This window comes from Aplysia californica, unplaced genomic scaffold, assembly GCF_000002075.1.
Source record: "Aplysia californica isolate F4 #8 unplaced genomic scaffold, AplCal3.0 scaffold00155, whole genome shotgun sequence".
Classification (NCBI taxonomy): domain Eukaryota; kingdom Metazoa; phylum Mollusca; class Gastropoda; order Aplysiida; family Aplysiidae; genus Aplysia; species Aplysia californica.
The window spans coordinates 543,484-565,983 of NW_004797425.1; the positions used below are offsets into that span (position 1 = coordinate 543,484).

Here is a 22,500-nt window from a genome sequence, read left to right on the forward strand (position 1 = left end):
GGTTGTGTGTGTGTATGTGTGTGTGTGTGTGTGTGTGTGTGTGTGTGAGAGAGAGAGAGAGAGAGAGAGAGAGAGAGAGAGAGAGAGAGACTCGTTGAGTTGATGGCAGCAGGGTAAGTGCCAGGATGCCGACCCAGATAGATGGAGAGCTATGATCACCAGTGTCACTGGCAGGTGCTAGGGCCTATTACAGCCTTCAGCTTTTTGTCTTGGCAAGGGAAGGTAAAAACTAAGAAAGGAAAGATAGAAAACAGAAGAGAAAGAAAGATGAGAAGAAAAAAGAGTGAATGGGCCTTCAAGAATGAACTCTTTTCTTTGTTTCAAAAGTTCTGCTTCTAGTCTAAATGTTAGGCCTGCTCATTGCTTTCCCTGAGTTCTTGAATTTCACTTGATTGTATTGGTTTCGTTCTACACAACATCTTTAAAACAAACGCAATCAAAACGAAAATTATCAGTCAAATCGTCTAATAATAAGGTTAAAGTCATGCTGGCTCTTCTCAATGGCGATGGTGTATGTTAAATAATTATGAAGAGTTTGTATTGTATTGACGTGAAGGCAATGTCGTCAGCTTATTGTGTGACTGTGTATGTATCAGTGTGCGTGTGTGTATGAGCGCATGTGTGTGTGTGTGTGTGTGTGTGCTCGCGCGCAAACGCGTTGTGTGTGTGTGTGTGTGTGTGTGTGTGTGTGTGTGTGTGTGTGTGTGTGTGTGTGTGTGTGTGTGCGTGCGCGCGGGCGTGCTCGCTAGTGAAATCACACGTCTTATATAAAAATTGTAATGTTTTTTGTTTTAACTTCTTAATCTTTTCACTCTCTTGAGAGAGAGAGAGAGAGAGAGAGAGAAAGAGAAAGAGAAAGAGCAATCTCACGTGAAAAAAAATAGATCTAGTAGCAAATACATGTCCACCTCTCCTTATGAAGGAGGTATGTTCTGGTCTAGAAAATGGCAACTTGCGTGTTCCTAAACAGCGAGTCTTACAATCTTGTGTGTTCTAAAGTGCACAGATTGTCTCGTTTAATTGAACTTTATCGATGGATAATTGATGCATATGTATCGGTATGTTTTTTGTCATACTTTTGGTTGGGTTTATGTTTTCCTTGTTGTCTCATTATCGGTTCCATCACATTGTTATCATGAACAGTACAGAATAGAAAGACCCGCTTTCAGTCTGTCACTGTCATGTTTGTACTGTCAGATCTACCAGTCACTGAAGTGTGTAACACTAGTGCTGGGTTTTCTTCAAATTTTAGGTGAATTGCGAGCACTAACTCCTCGCTCCAAGTGAGTTGCGAGTAGGCTTGAGGCTTGCACCCTGTGACGTCAGCACCGTGTGACGTCATATACTGTTTCGCGCCAAAGGCCGACAGTGTTGTTAGATCTACTGTTCCTTCTTTCTTTTAACTCCCCCCCCCTCCACCCTTTTAAAAATAAGCCCCCCCCCTCTCTCTCTCTCTCTCTCTCTCTCTCGCTCCCCCCCCCCACACACACATATAAACAGAAGTAAGTAAAGAAATTAGGAAAGTATAACGTACAACAAATGCATTGGCAGGTCATGCATCAACACATTCTACAGTCCAAAACCAATCATAGTCTAAATCTAGTTTGAGCAGCCCTATTCATATGTGTGCCACTATAGCCCAATCGTGTTTCTATAGACTGAACACTAGCGCTACCGACAGCGGGGGCTAGAACTAGCCACCACAACAGTTTGCTGTCTACGCTCACTGCTCACATAGTATATTACAACGCGTTGCCTCCATCGACTGGCTCTACTTCCTGTGTTTTCCCATTCACAAATTAATACATTACCCCTCCGCTCGTCACACGCGCCGTCACCGAGTGCACACCCTGCCCTCACCCATCCCCAGTAGACAGACCGACACCCCTTAGCCCCCACTCCCTTTCAATCACGCGGCATCTCAATGGCTGAAGGACAGACTAGCCTACCTCACAGGCTTAGAGACTCCCATCTATTCATAGCACCATCAATGACCTATGAACTGAGTTGATGACCTATGAACTGAGTTGAAGCTGAATCGATTCACTGAGTTGCCACCGCACCATATATGGTATCAACTCCTGAATCGATTCACTGAGTTGCGAGTAGACGTGATCGCATCCACCGCGCTAAATATAGTGTCAACTCCTGAATCGATTCACTGAGTTGCGAGCAGCAAGTGAGTTGCTCTGGGGTGAATCTCCGGTGTTGCCGCTCCCTGCTTGCTGACAGGCTTTTTTGACCTGCAAATCTACTGCTACTCATACAAAGGCTGGCTGTACCTTGTCTTGACATCATAAACTGTCGTGAGCTCATTACTTTTTAACAATTAAGATTCAGATTCATGGTAGAAATTCTTTGCTACAACTCTGAATCACAGAAATTGCACTGAGTTGAACTGAGTTGCTCAAGTGAGTTGGGAGTTGATTCCCGGAAGTGGGAGTTGCGAGCAGTGAACGGAATCGATGCCAGGATCCAGCACTATGTAACACACACTGAACTGTCTCATCGGAAAACGCTGTCATCACGATAAATAAATGGAGGAAAATAATGTAACAAACTGTCTGCTTGTCTTCAGCACGACAGTCTAGAGGCTTAGGCGCTAGGGATTAGATCAGCATGATTTTAATAATAGAAAGTGGCTATTCTCACCCGCCCGGAAGTTCTCGCAAGATCAACTCCTCCCCTCTTCTCTCTCTCTCTGTCTCTTTCTGAATACTGTCTATCGGTGTGGACGATCAAATTGACCAAAACAAAGTTAAAAAATGATGTTAAAACACAAAAGTAAATAAATTTGGTTGTCTACAAAGATGCTACGGCTATTTAACTTTTCGAATCGAGCCAAACTACGCGGGTCGCCATTTTGTTTTGCCCGGAAATTCTCGCGCTACTCCTCTCTCTCTTTCTCTCTCTCTCTCCACTGCCCACAGACAAAATTGTACGCTTTTTGTAATGGAACGTTTGTTCACGGCACAGAATTCTACAATATTTTTCTGTTATCACAGTGTAGAATTCTGTGGTTTAGGGTGAACGCGCACCGGGTGAGAATAGCCACAAGACTCACCTGCACTATTCTCACTCCGGGTGAGAATAGAGGTGGCCTTAATAATAATAATAATAATAATAACACGAAGTGACTATTTCTCCGAACGTTCGTGAAAATGAAGCTGAACTTTATTTCTCCGAACGATTTTCGATCTCGAGATTTTTTGGGTTATGTGCGAGATTTATGCGTCATCCTTTCATTCTGCCACTCTGCGAGGACTGGGAAGAAGCATTTTTTGCATGAAATTCAATTTCTAGAGCTAGAGATTTTTAAATGTCTGAATATTCAAATTCAGATACTTCAGTCGTGGTTGGGACATACTCCATTTGAAAATACCTCCAAAAGGTACTTCGAGTAAACAAGACTGCTCGACCTTGGCAGTAACCTATTTTGCATTTAGTCGCCCAGCAAAAACTGAAATCCTTCATGTAAAAAAAAATCCCTCCACGCCCCCCCCCCCCCCCCCAAATCCGTTCACACCTTACACACACACACACACACACACACACACACACACACACACACACACACACACACACACACACACACACACACAGGCCACTCCTTTCGCTTATTATCAGCAAATCTCGAGAACGGAAACCGTTCGGAGAAATAGAGTCCAAGTTTATTTTACCGAACGTTCGGAGAAATAGAGCCGGCCATATATATATATATATATATGCTTTCGAATTTCGACCTCCACCACAGTCACAGAAGTTGCTACTGATTTACGTCTTGCTGTCGATATAGAATGAAGTTTATGAAGTTTCGACTTTATCGCTGGCCAGCTGTTCAGTTATTACTAGAAATTTAAAAAGTGGCTAAAAGCTAAAGCTTGACATTTTGGATTTTAAAAAAATTTGTAATGTCTTAATGTGTGTGGGTTACTTGACATGCGGCTAAATGTAGAACGACGCACCTGCCTGATTGGCGGCTATTTTTAGTAATGTGATGTCTTCTCATCCTGGGATACCCACAGACTATTTTAGAAGGCCGTGGAGATCCCAAAGATCGTGTGTACAGTCAAATGGAAAATCTTTGGTACAGTAGAGAATCCTTGGAGATACCTCTTGGAACGACATATGTTGGTTCAGTGTCTTGACGTATTATAAATCCGTATCAATGTGTTTCGCACGTTAAAATTTCACACTTGCGGCTGACTATAGCCAGTCAGCCATGCTCTGCTGAATGGTTACAAAGTTACCGGTATGTTAATAACATTTCGGAATTCCGGTAGTGATGCTTGAAATTGAAACGCAGTAAATGCAATAAAGTGCGCAAAAATTGCCATAAAGATGCTGGAAGATTACCCCACCCCCTCCCCTGGGTGCGATAAACACTTCGCAGAAGAGATAAGCAAGCATCATCGAAGCACCGCATCATAGGCCTATCACTTTTCCGGTATTCCTGGAAAAACTTCGCATCAAAGCGTCGGACCATCAAAGATTCTTTTCACGATCTTTGATGCCATGCAGTTGGCTATAATTAGATGTAGTCGTGTGATCGGAGGGGTATACCGGTCTGACGTCACACAAGATGGCCGCCTTACCTAAAAATATTTTGCGTCGTTCTACGTTTAGTCGCCTGTGTTACATGTGCTCAATATATTTTGTTGAAATTCAATTTCTAAATGTTGAAAAAAGAAAGGGGGTGGGGGGTGGGGTCATGGAGGACAAGCTGACCACAACATAATATTTACACTGTGTACACACCTGCTCAGAATATGAATTAAAAACTCATGTGAGCACTGCTGAAGCAGATCCGTCAATCCCTGTTTATATTGGTTTTTGCTTGGTTCACACGTTCTGTTCTCATCAGCTCGCATACATGCACTGCTATTCACAATGGATCAGAATCCCTCACAACAATGTTAAAGTAAAAGTAAACAGGGTTGGTTACCTGTCCACTGTATTTGAACCTTATTTGACTGAACTTCCAGCCATTTGATCTATCACTTGGAGAAGGTTACTCTAGCACTTTGCTGGCCAGATTTTAACTTTTGAAGTGCATCAGCGACTTCTAGTGAATTATTAATGTGTGGCCTCTAGCAGTGACTTAAAATTGCTGTACTGGAGAAGTGTTGAGACATGTTGTCCTTCATTTCTTCCCAAGCTGATGTAAAAAGAAATAGCAAAACATTGTTACTTTTTATTTCCACCCCATGGTAAAATTTGTTCACAGGATTTCTACACCTTACAGCATTGGGAAAAGCTACCCAAATGTGTGCAAGAGTATTTTGATGGGTGCAGTCCTTCTGAATTGTGTTGGCTGCTTACAACAGATGAGAAGCAGTTACATGTTCATCAAGAAAGGTACATGTCATGTCTGTTCTTAAAATTCTGTGTCTGATAGTATTGTTTAGTATTTTCTTTCTTATAATATATAGTTAAACTAGTGCATGAGGTCTACTGTTTGTATTGCACTTAATATTTTATCCGGCTGTACTTTAAAAGCTTTGTAAAATATAATATAAAAATGCTGCTCTATTATTACTGCTGTAATTCCTCTTCCTTTCTTTACCCTCTTTTTGTAAAAAAGACTTCTGGAGAAAAATTGCATTATCACTGAAAACATATGATGTTTGTCACTTGTAGTCGAATCAGGCGTTCGTCAATTTTTAGGCATGTGGAGTTACTGGTTATATCATATTAAAGTTTGCTAATTTATCTTGCTTTCGATGGAAAAAATACCCATCTTTCTAGAGCTGAAGTCAAGATATTTGCATTGAAGAAGATGGGCGTCACCTGGGTTCAGAGATGAAATTAGCGAGAAAATTGTCATCAAGGTTTGGTGATTTCCAAAGCTTGAGAGTACTTTGAAACTTACAATTTACCATCTTTGTGCGTTTAATCAATGTTTTTCAGTAAAACCCACACAGAAGTGTATTTTCAAAAGGACAGAAAAAGGTGGTAAGCCAAAAAAAAGAAAAATTCAACCAAAATTGCCAAACCATTGGAAAAATGCAAATTTCTTTGATTTCATTGTTTTGGTGAGAACCTGATTTCACCACGATGCCTCACATATATTGTTAACTGCTGCCTTTCTCTCCTGTATTCATATGGACCATTACACAGTTTTATTTTGGGGAGGACTTATTTGATGGAAACTTTTCCTTTTTTTTTTGGATAAGTGTTTTATGGGGCTCGCAACTGCATAAGGACACACCAAACATTTTCAGGTAGTAGGAAATTTTGAATTTTGCTTGCGTGGCGTCCGAAGCCTACTCTTATCGATTTTAGACCACCAAGGGATCTTTAACGTGCGCAACTTGCACATGAGACCTCCGAGATTTTCGCCCTTGTCCGAGACGGCTAGGTGTAGATCTTTCCCACCAGAAGATCAGGGGTGTGGCTGAAAGACAGCAGTAAAAAGGATCCAAAGAGTAGCAGTAGAAAGGCTGCACAAAGAGTCAGGATCCCAGAGGAGGGGGCAAAGAACTTTTCCTTTGTTTCAGATCTGTATCTCCTCTTCCAAATCGCTTTTTTTTCTTCCGATTAATTTTTTTATCTTTGAGAGAACCTGTTTATTGGAATTTTTTTCTGTTTCATATCTTTAGCTCCTGCACTACATTATTAGAAGCAACTTGTTTGATAAACATTCAAAGTGTTTACTTTTTGGGAGGACACTGTTTATTTAGAATTTGTTTTTCTTTATTTCAGAGTAGCACCTCTGTGCTTACTTGCTCTTCAGTGCAGTCTGGAGGCATTATCTCTTAGGCGAACTGCTGTTGATGTGACCTCCGAGGAAGCAGTGAATGGCATTTGCAATGTTCTTAATAAAACTGACAGAGAGGCTGCAGCTGATAAGGAAGGAGACAAATCTGAATTGCCTAATTCAAAACATTTTGACATCAAGAGCAAACCCTCTCGAGCACCACAGTACAAAAATGGTCAAAATATGGATATGAAACACATATTCAGAAAGCATGTGAAACCCAAAAAGCAGCATGAAATCCAGAAGTTGGGACAGGTACAGCATTGCTTTCAAATTTGTACTCAAGTTTTCATTTCAAAGATAATTTTTTAAGTTTTTAATCTGTTGATTGATTGTGTCACATTTTCCAAAGGGATATAGAGAGAAAAAGGTAATTATTTTTCTTCAGGAATAAGATTCTGACAATTTTTTTATTGAGCTTGTTTGTTCATTCTGAGACAAATATATAAATCATTTTGATAATGTTGTTGTATAAGGCTGTGAAAAACCTTAATTAATACTCAAACATGTAGATATTTTCCAGTGAAATACTTGCTCATCAATAGTTTTTCATTTCTTCTTTTTGCTGGAAAAGGAGAGAAGACCAGAGGATGGTCACTCTTTGTTTGGCTTTACATGGTTATGTCTTCCTCAGACTATTTCTCTCCTAGCTGAGACCGCAAACTGCAGCCATGTTGTGGATGTGGGTGCTGGCTTGGGTCACCTGTCTAGACTTCTGAGTTTTCAGCATGGACTTCATGTTACCACAGTGGAGGCTGCTGATGGACATGCCCCAAAAGCTGCCACTTTTGATAGGTACTTATTTTTTTTGTCACGGGAAAAAAGGATAGTCAGCTGCATTTGATTTGTTTAATTACCCTTCTTTTTTATGTAAAGTAAATGTCTCTATAAAGTAGCTCAGCTATGGAATTGCTTCTACTGAGGGTTTTGCTCATATCTCAAAATTTTTAAAGTTTTCTATTGCCGACCCGTCTGTCTTGCCTGTCCTGATAGTTTTTTTTTATACAATGTAGTGAACAAATAAGAAAACTTGGATTCTTCGACACTTGATTTTGATACATGCACACTAACTTTAGAAATAGAATAAATTGCCTCATATAGAAACCACATAATTCTATTACAGCTTTTTCACTTTTGTCTGACAGTGGATAAAGCAAGATTAGATCATGTAGGTCTAAAAGGTAGATGATCAATATAATTTATCAAAACCCATTCATAAAAGTCACTGCAACCTAAGGTTCTGACACATTTTCTTTGATGTTCGCCAAAAGTAGTTAAAAGATAATAATAGGGGATTTACAGCATTCACTTAAAACAACACTTTAACGTATGCTTATGAAATACGGTGAAAGGCAATGATGATGATGATGATGAAATACGGTTCAGGAGACGGGAGAGTACTGTTTGAGACACATGTGGAGACATCTAGACAGTTGTGGGATAAAATCTGTCAAAGCTTCACTGAAATGTAGGGGCATGGTGGTGTCGCTGTCTCAAAATAAGCAATTTGTTGGCTAGTTTGCTGTAAGTCATTTATTTTAGTCATCCAAAGAGCTGTTTTTAATTAGGACACAAGTAGAGAAACTCTTTTATTACTGGGTCAAGATTTTTTGAAAAAATACAGTTACTTGGGTATAAGTAAATTAATATATGAGCTAGAATTTTTTAAAAACGCAAACAGATGAAAGTGAACAAGCTATAAGTGCATTTGGCAAATGTTATTATTAAGCTCTGAAGACTGAGGAAGAGAATTCTGTTGCTCTCTATTGGTAGTGGGGAGTGGTGTGTCATTTGATGTCTACTATTTGCTAAGTGCGTGATTTGTTGTTCTTCATCAGATACTTTCAGGTATTATTCTTAGGGTGCTTGTTTTTTTTTATTGTTAGTTTTTAAAATTAACGTTCTCACTTTGAACTACAGGGAGATGAAGAAGGAAATACACAAGGCACTGTTAAAGGTAAGCACGTAAATGTGAAGAAGTTTATTAAATCTGATCAGTGATAGCAGCATTCAGCTCTCTAAGTAGAAAGCTAAATCATCAGAAGGCTGATAAAGACAGGAAGAATACATTGTTTTCATTTATACCAGTACAAGTGGAAAGTTTTTTAATTAAAGTGTTATTCTCATAAAATTCTTATCCTATAATATAATGCAAAAAGGAACATAATATTACTATCTAGTCTGGTTCACAAACATCATTGCTGGTCAACCTAGTGCCGTGTGAGTGTATAGGTAACTTGTATTTTGCTTTCATTTTCAAAGTGTATGTAACGTTAGGGTACTGATTTTTTTTTCAGATTGTCATCCAATTTTTATCTCTTGAGGATACTCATTCTCTTTCTCTTTCTCTCTTTCTCTCTCTCTTTCTCCCCTCCCCCTCTCTCCTCCCTCTCTCTCCTCCCCCTCTCCCCTCCTCCTCCCCCTCCCCTCCCTCACCCCCTCCTTCACCCCTCCCCCTATTTCACCCCTTCCTTCACCCCCTCCCCCCGCCTCTCCCCTTCCCCACACCCCCCTCCCCAGAGAAAAGCTGAGAACTTGGCTGAGGGTCCTGTTACCGAGGTGTCTGATGAACCTGGGCAACATGGTAAAAAATCTGGTTCTCCAGATGATGAACCCAAATCTGGCAACCTCCAGTCATCATCAGATACACCTCTGCGAGATCATGAAAGGATGGTTGGCTTGGAACGCGAGGCTACTCCTGATCAATCTGAGCGTCTCATGGAGAGTCCTGTTGAAACGGGAGCTACTGCAGAGGAAGATACCAGTCTGCCCCATCATCTTGTGTGCTTAATCCAGCCTGATATAGCTGCCTCACAGTTTATGGAAATACTGAGTACAAGAACACAGAAAGGTAATCATATTTGGATAAACGTTATAGAATTGAAATTATGTTGCTTTTTTTTTTTTTGCTATTGGTTTTTAAGTTAATGTGCTACTAAATTCCTTGTTGGTGATTGAAAAGATTGGAGGATTTTCTGCCCCCTCTGGACGAACAGGCAGAGAGGGTATATTTTTTACTGGAATGATGACAAAAGTTCAGATATTGCAGAATTCCTAATTTTTCATGCAATCACCAAGTTTGTAGTCAATGTTCATGCAGTTCTTGGCGTGTTATTGTTGGAATATTCTGTTGGAAAGTTTGCTGCTTTGATGGAGCTGGGTTTTAGTTTTGTTGTTGTATTGGATCATAGTTTTTTGGGGGTTTTTTTCTGCTGTGGAAGTTAGTTGAAGACAGGTCTGTTATCCTTGCTATTTTCAACAGGTTATGTGGGTGGTTGGAGGGTGCTCTAGTGTGGTTTGCTTCTTCTTTCCTATCCAACATCTATCGTCCTTATCTCCACTTCTTTTTTATGTTTGTTACTCTCTTGTAACACATCTAATCTTCTGGCGCTCATATGACCTTATGCAGTTGTGAGCACCGTAAAACCTCTACTAAACTAAAACTAAAACAACAGGTTATCTCTTTATGTTTAAGTGTGTGGGGTTTAGATCATATTTTTTTGGGAGGGGGGGGGGGATTAAATATGTCACAGGATGTGTATATCCACATAGGTATTCGCATGATATTGCTTCCATGATTTTAATGACGCAGTTTGTGGCTCTCAGCACATAAAGGTAAAGACTATGTAATGCAGTGTGTGGCTTTGAGCATTTAAAGAATTATTAGTTATGACTTGGGAACCAGCAAGTCCGTGTTAGAAAAGGGAAGTCATGGTGGGTCTTTGTGTCTGCAAAAGTTGGTAATCATTTACATCTCTTTACTTTTGGTATACCTCGCTTTTAGACCCGAGTGACCTCTTTTAGTGATATTTATAAACTAAGTTGATTGAAGAAAATGATGGGATTTACTAACTGAATTGAGTTGGGTTTTTTTTTCCATCTTCAAAAAGTCACTTTGTCTTAATTCAACAAGGCATTTGACTTTTTTTTTCAATACACATTCCTTTCCTTTTCAATTTCATCCAGTGAACGCAGAAGGCTCACAAGAAGCCTGGGGTCCCCAGTTTGTGTTGGCTGGACTGCATGCCTGTGGCGACCTGACGCCGACCTTGCTGCGAGTGTTCACCGAATGTCCCACAGCCGTTGGTCTTGCCTCTGTGGCCTGCTGTTACATGAAAATAGCTGCTACATCTTGCCCTGCTGATGAGTATGTGATATTGCTTTGAAGTTACTCAGTGAAGAATTAACAAGGATCATGAATGAAGTGATCTTTTATGTAAACTTGGACGTCCATCTTCAGTCTCTATTGTGTTTGTTTTATTTTCCTTGGTTAAGATGTACTCAGAAGTGAGGTTACTTGAACTTTAGTTAAAATGGACTCTTTCTGCTGTTTTACCATCTTATGTCAAAGAAGAGAATCAAGGACATAAAAAAATATGATAGTGTGCATTCTTTTGGGCCAAAGAAAGAGTATGGTATTGTGATCCTGTTTGCTGGGGAAACTAGTAGAAAAGAGTCAATTCTCTTCTCCTTCTTGTACATACAAAGATGGGGGATAACTGTTTATGTTTTAACTGTTCTTGTTACGAGTAATGGTTATGCTGATTTGTCTTAAATTAGCAGAGTTTGGTTTGATGTAGTATTTGAAATGGTTCAATCTGTCACATAGAATAGTTCACTTGGACTTTTAACTGAGGCTGTCTGCAGTGAGCTTGATGTAATTGAGAAAGTGAAATAAAAGAGACTGATGTTAAGAAGTCTATGTTTTTGTTTTTGCTAAAATTGATTCCTAGATTATGTTGGGCTGGTTCTTTCAAATGTATTTTGCTCATGACTTTTGTCTCTTTAAAAAAAGTTTTTTTTTTTTAAACTTCTTATTGCTTTCAGGAGTTCAAATGGGCCTCCATCTTCTTTAGACAATTACCCCATGAGTAGTGTTCTGAAAGCCATACCTCATCATCATCTGACTTACGAGGCAAGAGAAATGGCGTGCCATTTTGCAGATGCGTACAGAGATCGTCTTGAAAGTAAATGTTTTTTAAATCTAAATTATTTTGGGTTTTTCTAGGTTGCCTTGGATATTAAAAAAAAACCATTTTCCTCCCTTCACCCAGCTGCAAATAGGTACTTTGGGTATGAAGGAACCTAGATATTCAAGTAGAAAGGAAAATTTATTCCATTAAAAAAACCTTGTAAATAGTCGTCTAAACAAGTTTGTGAAAACGGTGTCTTTCTAGACTTAAACTGGCAAAGGCGCGAAAGATTTCCAGTATTTTTCTGTTAAAAAGTATCAATGGAATTAGAATTCCTCTTTCACTAATCGTTTGCAAGCTATTCAAATGTTCTAAGTCTAGAAGACAACATTTCTTCAGGTTGGAGGGAAAACTGTTTCATTCTTTTCAGAATTCCTACTCAACCGGGAAAACATAAAAAAGACAGTAATTTCATTTGCCAAATTCCAGGTCAGGAGAACACCTTGAAAATGGATTAAGATGAAAATAAACAGAAGGAAACGGGAAAATCAAAGGATGCTCATCATTGCCAAATTGTTTGAATTTTTACAATATTTAAAAAAAAAATTTCATTTGACTCAAATAAGATCCATCCTTAATTCTGATTTTTTTTAATGCATGTGCCATTTGGCTTCCCCAACCCATCCCCACCTTTCGGTCCGGCGTATAGCTAAGAAAAACAATCAGACCCCGACTGTCTATGTGATACACAGCTAACTTTAGCTGTATTATCACTCTCTACTTTCTGTGTTCAGAGCCCTTGTAATCGCTCAGTGCCACTTTGCTGTTTGAAAAACATTAGTTGCGCCAAAGTCAGGAGTAAGGCCAAACATTTGCATGACAAGGTGTTAAAAAATGCCTGCGTTTTGGTTTTGTGGATGATAGTCTTGGTCGATGAGAGAATAAAAAACAAAAACAAAAACGGATCAAGTTTGAAAATTGAAACAGTGAGCTGCATGGTGTGTTGTTATGCACAATCAGGATCAAAGATGTGTGACCCGTTTTGTTAGTTTCATATTTTTTTGCAAGAGTCTAGTTCACGGCCAATGACTACAACCCTGTGCTGCCCTCCTTTTAAAAAAAATTGACTGTGCCCGCAGAGATCTCGTTCGTTAGGCCTTTGTATACGTTATATCAACTTATATTCATCCTTCCGCCCGTGGAAAGGGACCATCCTTGGTTTTATTATTACGATTTTTATTTAATATGTCTCTTCATTTTTTCTTCCTCGCTCTGTCATCTTTAAAAAAACAAAGAGAAAATAACTCTGAAAATTGTTACAAAATCAAAGAGAAAACTGGGAAAAAAAACAGGAAGAGGCGAAGAATCAGAAGAGAAAAATATCTAGTTCAGTTAATACTTATTGAACATTTTCGTCATGTCTCGACTTTTATCAGTGAAGATTTCTTAATAATAGCCTGATTTTATGTTATGCAATGAATTTCAACAGAGAGTCCACCACATTTGAAGATCCATTCCTACAGAGCAGCCTTCCAGTATCTTATAACGCGGGTCATGCCGGACTTCAAAAGTGGACAAGCTCGATTTGTGAGCAAGAAGGGAGCTGAAGGAACGTTTACCCAGTGAGTGTTTTTGATCCTCTATAAATTTGTCGTAGGTAAGACTTTAGCTACTCCCGTGACTGTGAGGAAAACTGAAAAATTGTGACTGGAAGCAAGACCTACGTTTTTTAGTTTGTTGTTACAGTACATATGTGCCTTTTGTCTTTCTTATTGGAGAGTGCAGGGGAAGGGGGTTGGAGGGCGCCACTAGTAGGTCCTACATCTTTACTTTTACTCTATTGTTTCTGTATGTCTGTCTTACTTTTTCCCAGCACTAAATGACCATTATTATGTCGATCTGCCTGTCTTTACTCAAACTAACAAACAGACAGACACACATGCTTTCCTATCAAAGGGAAATTGTTGTCCAGATTGAATGTTTCTGAGCTAAATGCTTGGCTGTAAGTAATGTCTCGACAGTTTGTAAGATGGTGGTCACTGAGCTTCCTGGTGCAGATGTAACACAGATGGAATAGAAGATGCCTAGTCTGAGAGAATGAGGAGGGAAAGAAACTAACTTTGAATGCATTTTAATTGCTACAGAGAGAGCATTATCTCAATTAAAAGATTTATCTTATTCCCTCGCTTTAGTCGTAGTCTACAGTATTGTTCTGTTTTGGTGTACATAAAATCTTTTAGAATATTTTCGCATTGTCATTAGAATCTCTTTTAGTTTTAGAAAGAGAATTTTCTTTTTCTGAGGATTCATATTGAAGAACTAACTTTTATGGTGGGGGGTGGTTCTCTTGAACATGCAAATGAAAACTTTGCCTCTTTAATGCCCAGGTATGCCAAAGACAACTTGAAGAAAGTGGGCGTGGATTTCTCAACAGTACCTCCGGAGTTGCTCCATGAATGCGAGAGTATGGCTTCAAAGTGGATGCCTGTGGTGGGCTTCTACACACTGCGCCTGAGTTTGGCACCGGCGGTGGAGACCTTGCTGCTTCTGGATAGGATGCTGTTCCTCTTTGAGAAAGGTTCATTTTGAGTTTTTGAAATTAGTTTTGTGTAGTGTGTGTTAAATACCAGAGAGAATCTGGACCAGCGTCTGTGATGTAGTAGTCAGGTGCTTCGCTGTTGTATGCAGGAGACTCGAGTTCGATTCCCGAGTGGGGAGAAATTTTTATCGAGTATCCCGGTCTTTCTGCTAGGATCTTGTATCCTCTTCAGCACAGGTTGGCCCTGACAGGCAAGGTCGGAAGCTAACCTCCATAATGATTTAAATTGGGTCGATGGGAGTGTAAAAACACCTACATTAGAAAAAAAATTAAAAGAGAAGCGCTTAAGTGGCTCCCATCCACAAGTAGAAATGAACTCTTAAATACTCAAGATGTGGCAAACTCTTCTCTACTAGAATTGGTCTCTCATTAGCCAGAGCTGCAGCATTTTATCATCCACCAGCTTTAAAAAACATGTCCAAGATAGCCACGCAATTCTCTTATGGCCCGATGTATAATCATAAATTTATTTACCTGTCATTATTGTTAGACTGTCCCATGAAGGAATCAATCACTTACGAGCATGTTGAGTAGGACGGATTTTTGGTCCCTCCCACTGTTTACCCAGTTTGAATAGTTGGTAACATTTTAACTGTCTTTAAAGCAGTCCAAAGTCTATGACCACTTCCAGTTGGGACCTCTCTTAGGAATAGTTTGTTTTCTTCATTTTGATCATTTCTGCCCAAGACATTCGCCTGTCTCGAACAGCCATTTTTCTCCTGGGCAATGGGTGGCCGTCTTTGACAATTTCAACTGCATTATTATCAGTTTTGTGTAATAGATTTTCCTTTTACTAGACTCTTGGGTGCTAACTTTTTCATATTTAGAATTTGACTACATTGTCACTAAAACTGAAAGATTGTATTTGCATTATTTCAATCTGTGGACTTATTATCTTTAAAAGTATTTTAAGTACATAAGCGATTTTTTTTTCTAAAGCTGGGAGTGGGAGGCTGTTGGAAAGGGATTTTGATCCAACAGTGTCAGGCAATAGGGTTTTATCCGAAAGCTACAGCTTATAACAGTTTTACCATCTAATATTTTATGTCAGCATGTCAATATGGACTTAAGCCTTCCTTTACTCAGACGGAGTCAAATCTAACTGTAAATTGCAGGTCTTTTTAAATGATCAGACATTCAAGGATGGTTTTTGTGTTTTGCTGAAGACTGTAGCTTTCTGTATTTGCTGTTGTTAATAGACAAAGTTTGTAAAATTAAAGTGTATACGGTCATCCTTTGAACATTTGCTGAGGGTAAGATTTGTATTTCTTGAAGATATCTATACTCTTAAGAGAATCGATGTTGCTCATATTATGTTGAAAAGACTTAGAGACAACTAATTGATTTTTGAATTTGCTGCCAAGTTAGTTATTTTTCATTATAACTATTGCTTTCAAATGTCCTTTCTCATCTTAACGACATGCTGTCCCAATTCATTTTGTATATTTTTTTGCTTCTTATAAACACTTTATACAACTGGCTCCACTTGTGTTGAACTTGCTTGAGTTGATCTTCAGTTATGTTGATCTTTCTCTCGGGTCCCAGCACCTCTTCTTCTTTACTGGTCCCAACAGCTAAATTGAACTTTGGATGAGTTAATCTTTTTTTCACTCCCGTGGCGACATCAACTCGTCCAAAGTCGACTGTACTGACTCTGTCACTGAAAAATACTAACATTTCTCTTTTTTTTTCTTTTGCAGGCATCCCATCAGTGTTAGTGCCAATATTTGACTCCAGCATTTCACCGAGAAATTTTGCATTATTAGCTGTGAAACCAAAGGGAAACACTGAAATGTATTGCAGTTGACATTCCAAAGTTATGTGATATTTCAATGTCTCTATCTACTTAATAAAAGGAAGAAGTTCTTGTTTCTTTTGATGTTGCTTTTTTTTCTTCTGAAATTGTTAAGAGTTATTCGTTTGGGATGGGTTCACACTTAACACCAGGCATGTCAAACTCAGGATCTCTTGAGGACCATACAGGTCGCATATGTATTACCAGGAGGGCCAAACAACATAGCTACATGCATTTGCCCATTCTCAACTTGATTTAATTGAAGGCCATTTCATAATTATTTTTGCAGAATATATCTGTCACTTAAATTAAGAATGTGGGTGGTTGGCGGGTGGTCTGGTGTGGTTTGCTTCTTCTTTCCTATCAAACATCTATCGTCCTTATCTCCCCTTCTTCTTTTTTATGTTTGTTACTCTCTTGTAACACCTATAATCTTCTGGCGCTTATATGACCTTATGCAGTTGCGAGTGCTGTAAAACCTCTACTAAAACTATATTAACTTAAATTAAGAATCATACAATGTGAATACAAATGTTTTAACATTCACTAATGAAAAAATAATTAAGTGTATGGGTCTAACGCCACTATCAACACTATTAGTTAATTTAAGATGTGGGACCTCCGAATTTAACCTCCCTCTTCGATAGGATTGATCCAAATGGGTTGAGGGCCCACAAAACAAACAGAATTCGAGAATGTCTAGCCTGGATTCAATTCAAAGCCATCTGCTCTGTAGTCGAGCATGATACCAACTGAGCTAACGAAACACAATCATGAATGCAAAGTAACTTGACAAATAATATAGATTTAACACTTTGCAGTCACACTGACAGCTGTATGAAATACCCCATCTGGCCTCCCAGCCAGGAGAGCAACTTCCACGGACTTCTCTGGAACGGATAATTTTTACTGGTGCATTATTGGGCCAAGGGACTGCAAAGTATTAAATAACGGCATATTCTCTCAGTTTACAGTAAGATCATGTGTGTGTGTGTGCATAATATGGTGTGTTTATGTGTGTGTGTGTGTGTGTGTGTGTGTGTGACTAGTGAGAGAGAGGGGGAGAGAGAGAGAGAGAGAGGGAGAAAGAGAGAGAGAGAGAGAGGGAGAAAGAGAGACGAACGGGTGGAGGAAGCTAAATTTGATAAAAGTTTCAATGTCTATGTTATCTGTAAATTTATGATGGCAGTGTTATTAGTATTAGGTAGGTGTTTAAAAAAGTGTTATCTATACTGGTGTACAGTATGAGAAACACAAGAAAGCAAATTGTGTAAAAAAAAAACTTTTAATATTGTGGAGCATTACTATCAGTCAATATAGAACACAGCAAGCAAAAGTCCATTACTGTATTGGACAAATTACTTTATGTGCAATATATAGTCCTCTATATTACTGTAAAGCAACTCGGCACAACATAAGCACAAATTATCTGATTACACAGCAGAATCTGCCAAGCATTCTAAGCATTGCAAAAGTAGAAAGCATCAGAACATAGGAAAAGGGACATTTTTACACAGGCTACAAAACAACAGAAGTATGTTATATAATTACAGACTTATATGATAGATTCTATCAAATGTTATGGAAGTGCATCCAGTTTCAAGTTCTTACTTCTTCGAGTTGTATTATATTCACTAGCTAAAGTATTACATGTATTAGACCTATACATTACATGAATGACAACCTCATGACATGTTTTAGATATTTATGTTACATCAGTAATATGCTCCTAAACAAAAAAGTACCTTGAACTGGAAGCTTCGAAAATACATATTTTTCTTATACCCAACAGTCGGGTTGATCTAGGTCTTAGTTCCCAGGTTAGCTTTCAAAGAATGCCACAGCTTCAGTGCCTGTGAAGGGTATGTTTCCTTGTCTAAAGAAGGAACCTTACTTCGAGGTTTTTTGTACATCTCTGTACAATGCACCATATTCACATCAAATTTACCAAGAGCATGACAATATGCAACTTGTAGTGGTAATATTAGACACCTTTCTTGCCTTCAACTTTTAAGAATAGTACTGGCAATATAAAAGACAACACAGTTACCAATATTACTTCCATGCGACCTGATTGTACTGATTCATGGACGTGGAACAATTGAGCAGTGTTTGGACTAGTATTTGGGTCTTACATGGCTATGAAATATGATAATATTGAAATACAAATATGTATCACACCAGTATCCATAGTATTGAAAGAAGTAAAACAATTACATGTAATTATAACATTAATAATAATAATGAAAAGTGATTTGGTTTTTGGAATAATAAAAAGTGAAAAATGTACAAATTTACAAATAATATGTCGTTTTTAAATGTCTTCTGAAGTAGCCTTCATGATATGACTATATAAAAAATGGCGTACATAAAATGATGATTGTATTTCGTGTTTTGAACAATTTCTCATAGGCAACTCACTCAACATGCCGTGTGTACTTGTAATACTCTCTTGAGATACCTTTAATACTGATAATCTATGAAACAAATTTACCGTCAAGCATCTATAATTTCATTTATAACCACGGCAAAACAGAGCTTAACCCTATACGTCGTGTTTTACTATCGTATCCATACGACGTGGTAAACTCTGTGCCACCACTTTCCAAAGAGGAAATTTACTGGTTAATCCAATCCGTAGCCTACGCTTTGCATAGCAGTCTGTCAAAATGATTTTTTGAGAAGTACTGAAAGTTTCATAGAGATCTTCGAGCTAAAAGTATTCTAAAATGTGAAGAATACAACCCCGGGGGGTACAAAATGACACCAGGGCGTACGGATACGGTTAAATTGAAGTAAACTAAAAAAATTCTTTTTTTTCAATGCTGGTCTAAGCTGTCGGAAAATGTCGACAAGATCCCCTCGATCCAGTCTCTGTAGGAAGCCACTCGTGTGAACACGCTGGGGTAGCCGGTAGTCTGGCAGCCGCTCACGCCCCATGAGGTGACGCCCGCCAGGAAATGGTAGCCGTCTTTTCGACAGATCAGCGGCCCGCCAGAGTCTCCCTGTTGTCACGGGGAAGGAAAGTATCATGTAAAAGTCTAGGGTTTTATGCACCCCGCATAATTTAACAAAATGTGAACATTTTTTTTTCATAATTCCTGACTATTTTCCTTTATCATTCTTCATTAATAAAATAAAAGAATCGCATAATTTCACATTTTTTGGGCTCTGCATACTTTCAGAACTTTTTTTTGGGCATAAAATAGCGGGGACAAAATTATAGTAGGTGTATGGGTTTATTGATGTCCCTGTCAACACTTAAGATAAGATACATCTTTATTATCCAGATCGTGGCACATTGGTTTTGTGTTTTGTAATACACACACACACAAACACACACACACACACACACACTCACACACACAAACATACACACACACACACACACAAAAACATGCACACCCACGCATGTGCACACCCAAAACACATAACTTAGATTATTTAAGAGGTTAGACCCCCAAGTTCACCGTCTGTTTTCGATAGGACCGAGCCAAACTTAAAAAAACCAAACCGACCCGAATTCAAGAACGCCCAGTCTGGGATTCTAACCAGGGCCATCCACTTCATGGTCTAGCGAGATACTGATACCTGCTGAGCTAACGGAGTGCCCTGTTATAGGTCCAAAGTACAATTCTGAGTAATTTGAAAGCTATTCCACCTTTGTGCTTGTACGCAATCAATTTTGTAATCCAGTTTTTTTTAGCATTTTAAAATTCCCTATTACTCTACTTCTGGCTCCAGCCTATTTGGAAAAAAAAGCCAGACTAACTTACTAAGTAGAAACGATAAGATCCATGCAATAAACTACAGTTACACTGCAGATGTGATGGGTTTTCTGGGGTTTCATAGAACTTGATGATGATGATGCCCACGTGGGACGCTCACTGATAAAAACAGTCAGGAAAAGACACTTGCAGTTTTTGGGACACCTGAATAGACATAAAGGTCTTTAACATCTAGCTCTCACTGGCAAAATTGAAGGCAAACAAGGCTGGGGTAGGCCCAGAGCAACCTACTTAGAGAACCTAAAGAGATGGGTAATGGTCAGGGTAACGTAGCCTTTTTAAGAGCATCCGAGCAAAGGAATGATACGGAGAACCATGATCGCTGATGTCTGCCGCAGATCTGGCACTTGATGATGATGATTATTATAATGATAAACAACCTGGAGTATTGCCTTGCGTCAGCTGAACTGCACGTCGCACGTCGTATTAACTAAAAGCTAAATGTGTGAGTGTTTTTAAAGTGTTTTTTTGGTCTTTGGGTCTTTTCTTTCACTTTCGGTGTTTTAATGTGGCGTCGCTAGCCTAGTGGTTAGGCTACCGGACTCGTAATCGTGAGGTTGCGGGTTTGGGGTTCGAGCCATGGGCCCGACGTTGTGTCCTTGTGAAAGGCACTTTACACGAATTGTCCCCTCTTCATCCTGGTGAAAATGGGTACCCAGCTATAGACAGTGAAAGATCTTGTCAGTATATTAGTGTTTGAGCGCTTAACCAGCTGCTTGCACTGTATGCTTCCCGGAAAGCTAAGAATGTTTATGAGTGTTATATAGTCTGCTGGGGTAATAATAAAGTGTAACGCGCATAGAGCTTGCTTTCTAGTGGGGACATGCGCTATACAAATGCTATTTATTATTAATTATTGCTACTATCATTATTATTATTATTATTATTATTATTATTATTATTATTATTATTATTATTATTATGTGCCCATCTATTGGCCTACGTTTTAGATTATTTTAGGAGGCAGGATTTCACCCTGTCTGTCAGGGCCAACCACCCCGGGAGAGAGGAATGTGTAACGAACCAGCAGTAAAACAGTGATACTCTATAAACATTTTCCCAGCACAGGAATCGAACTCAGGTCTTTTGCTTGCCTCGTAGCTTGTTTGTTCGCACGCAAGGACGTTATATTATAAAAGCACAATGATGATGATGATGATGATGATGATGATGATGATGATGATAATAATAATAATAATAATAATAATAATAATAATAATAATAATAATAATAAATAGCATTTGTATAGCGCACATCTCCGCTCGACAGCAAGTTCTATGCGCTTTACACTATATTATTACCCTTAAGATTACACTGGTCAGCAGAAATGTCAACACTAGACAACCAATCTGCTTACTTTATGGGAGTTTTTGTTGTTGTTGTTCGCTGATTTCAAACCTAAAAAATGTTCGTTTGTTTGTTTCTTTTCTATCACGTCACGATTTTTAATGATTGACCATTTTGATTTTTGTAATAAACATTTTGTATAAAATTGTTTGGCCTACATAGACAAAACAATTTGTGTTATGTATATGTGGAAAATTTACTCCACAAGAAGCTGATAAATGAAGTCAAATTAACAAACATTTTGAAGTATAAATTATGGTGATCTAGACAAACAATAGTCACATCAAGTTAATCAACAGAAACTTTCTGAAAGTTTTTGTTGATTAACTGGAGGCACATGTTAAACATTCTCCTTGCCAACTACATTTTTGCCTCCATTCTGGCTGTAGTTTTCTGTAATTATAATGACTTGCACCACGACAACTATTTGAAAAAGCACAACAAATACATATTACTAATAATGTTTAGCATATTCCATTTGCATTCCTATAGTAACAGTCACTGTGATGCTGTGTTTGTTCCCGCCAGTGAACATGAGTTCATAGCCGCAGCAAAATGTGTCACTTTCTGTCTTTGTCCATAAACCAATTCAATAATCCAGACTAGTGAGCTGTGCAGCTCTTACGTAGGATACAACACCCATGTTCAGAAACACTGATAAACTCGATAAAAATCCTTCCTTTACGGGAATCGAACTTACGTCTTCTGTGTACGAAGGTGGAGACCTTGCCGCTACACGACAGACGCTAGTAAAATATGGAGGGAAGATGGCTAAAACGATAGATCTGCAAAAGTAGTCTCGCCCGCATGTTGAAAAATCGACGGGACACCGCAATCTTTTTTGTTATGTACGAATTTCGCTATGTGCGCGTTTTAAATACAACGAATATAATGTATAACTGGTGGAAGAAAATTCTGGAACCGAAAGTCGGTTTGGTATGTACCTGTTTCGCTATGTGCGTGTTTGCTTTTTGCATGCCAAGATGTATGGGTATAAAATATAAATATCATTTTTATTAGTGACACTTCAACTCATTAAGGGAAGAACTTGACATGACGAAGAAGCAGATAGCAACAGGAAAAGAGTAAAACCAGTATTAATAATTTGACGGGATTCGAACACACGACCTTACAGTTGCGAATCCGAAATGTTAACCACAAGACCACCGACGCCACAAAGCTTGCCGTCAAAGAAGTGAGACTTGACAGGGGGGAGAAAAAAATGTTATTATATTATTGTTAGTGTTTAGCGCATGTAAAACATCAGCTTGCACTATGTTACTCTCCAGGAACTTTAA

At 38.8% G+C, this 22,500-nt stretch overlaps 2 protein-coding genes across 2 annotated transcripts in view; one reads left to right on the plus strand and one right to left on the minus strand.

The window, feature by feature from the left end:
- The first annotated feature begins 710 nt into the window (after positions 1 to 710).
- On the plus strand, positions 711 to 16,145 carry LOC101852017 (protein RRNAD1). Its single transcript, XM_005097463.3, has 11 exons — positions 711 to 1,058; positions 5,228 to 5,358; positions 6,706 to 7,015; positions 7,395 to 7,555; positions 8,681 to 8,717; positions 9,281 to 9,611; positions 10,727 to 10,907; positions 11,588 to 11,727; positions 13,163 to 13,295; positions 14,061 to 14,251; positions 15,973 to 16,145. Exons 1-11 carry the CDS (start codon positions 945 to 947, stop codon positions 16,077 to 16,079), a joined length of 1,836 nt encoding a protein of 611 aa, XP_005097520.1. The 5' UTR covers positions 711 to 944; the 3' UTR covers positions 16,080 to 16,145.
- Positions 16,146 to 18,879: 2,734 nt separating this feature from the next.
- Positions 18,880 to 22,500, minus strand: part of LOC118477617 (chymotrypsin-like serine proteinase) — a 7,709-nt gene continuing 4,088 nt past the window's right edge. The window contains exon 2 of the mRNA XM_035969555.1: positions 18,880 to 19,072. Coding sequence (XP_035825448.1) covers positions 18,887 to 19,072 — 186 coding nt within the window. The 3' untranslated portion in view covers positions 18,880 to 18,886. The remainder of the gene's footprint in view (positions 19,073 to 22,500) is intronic.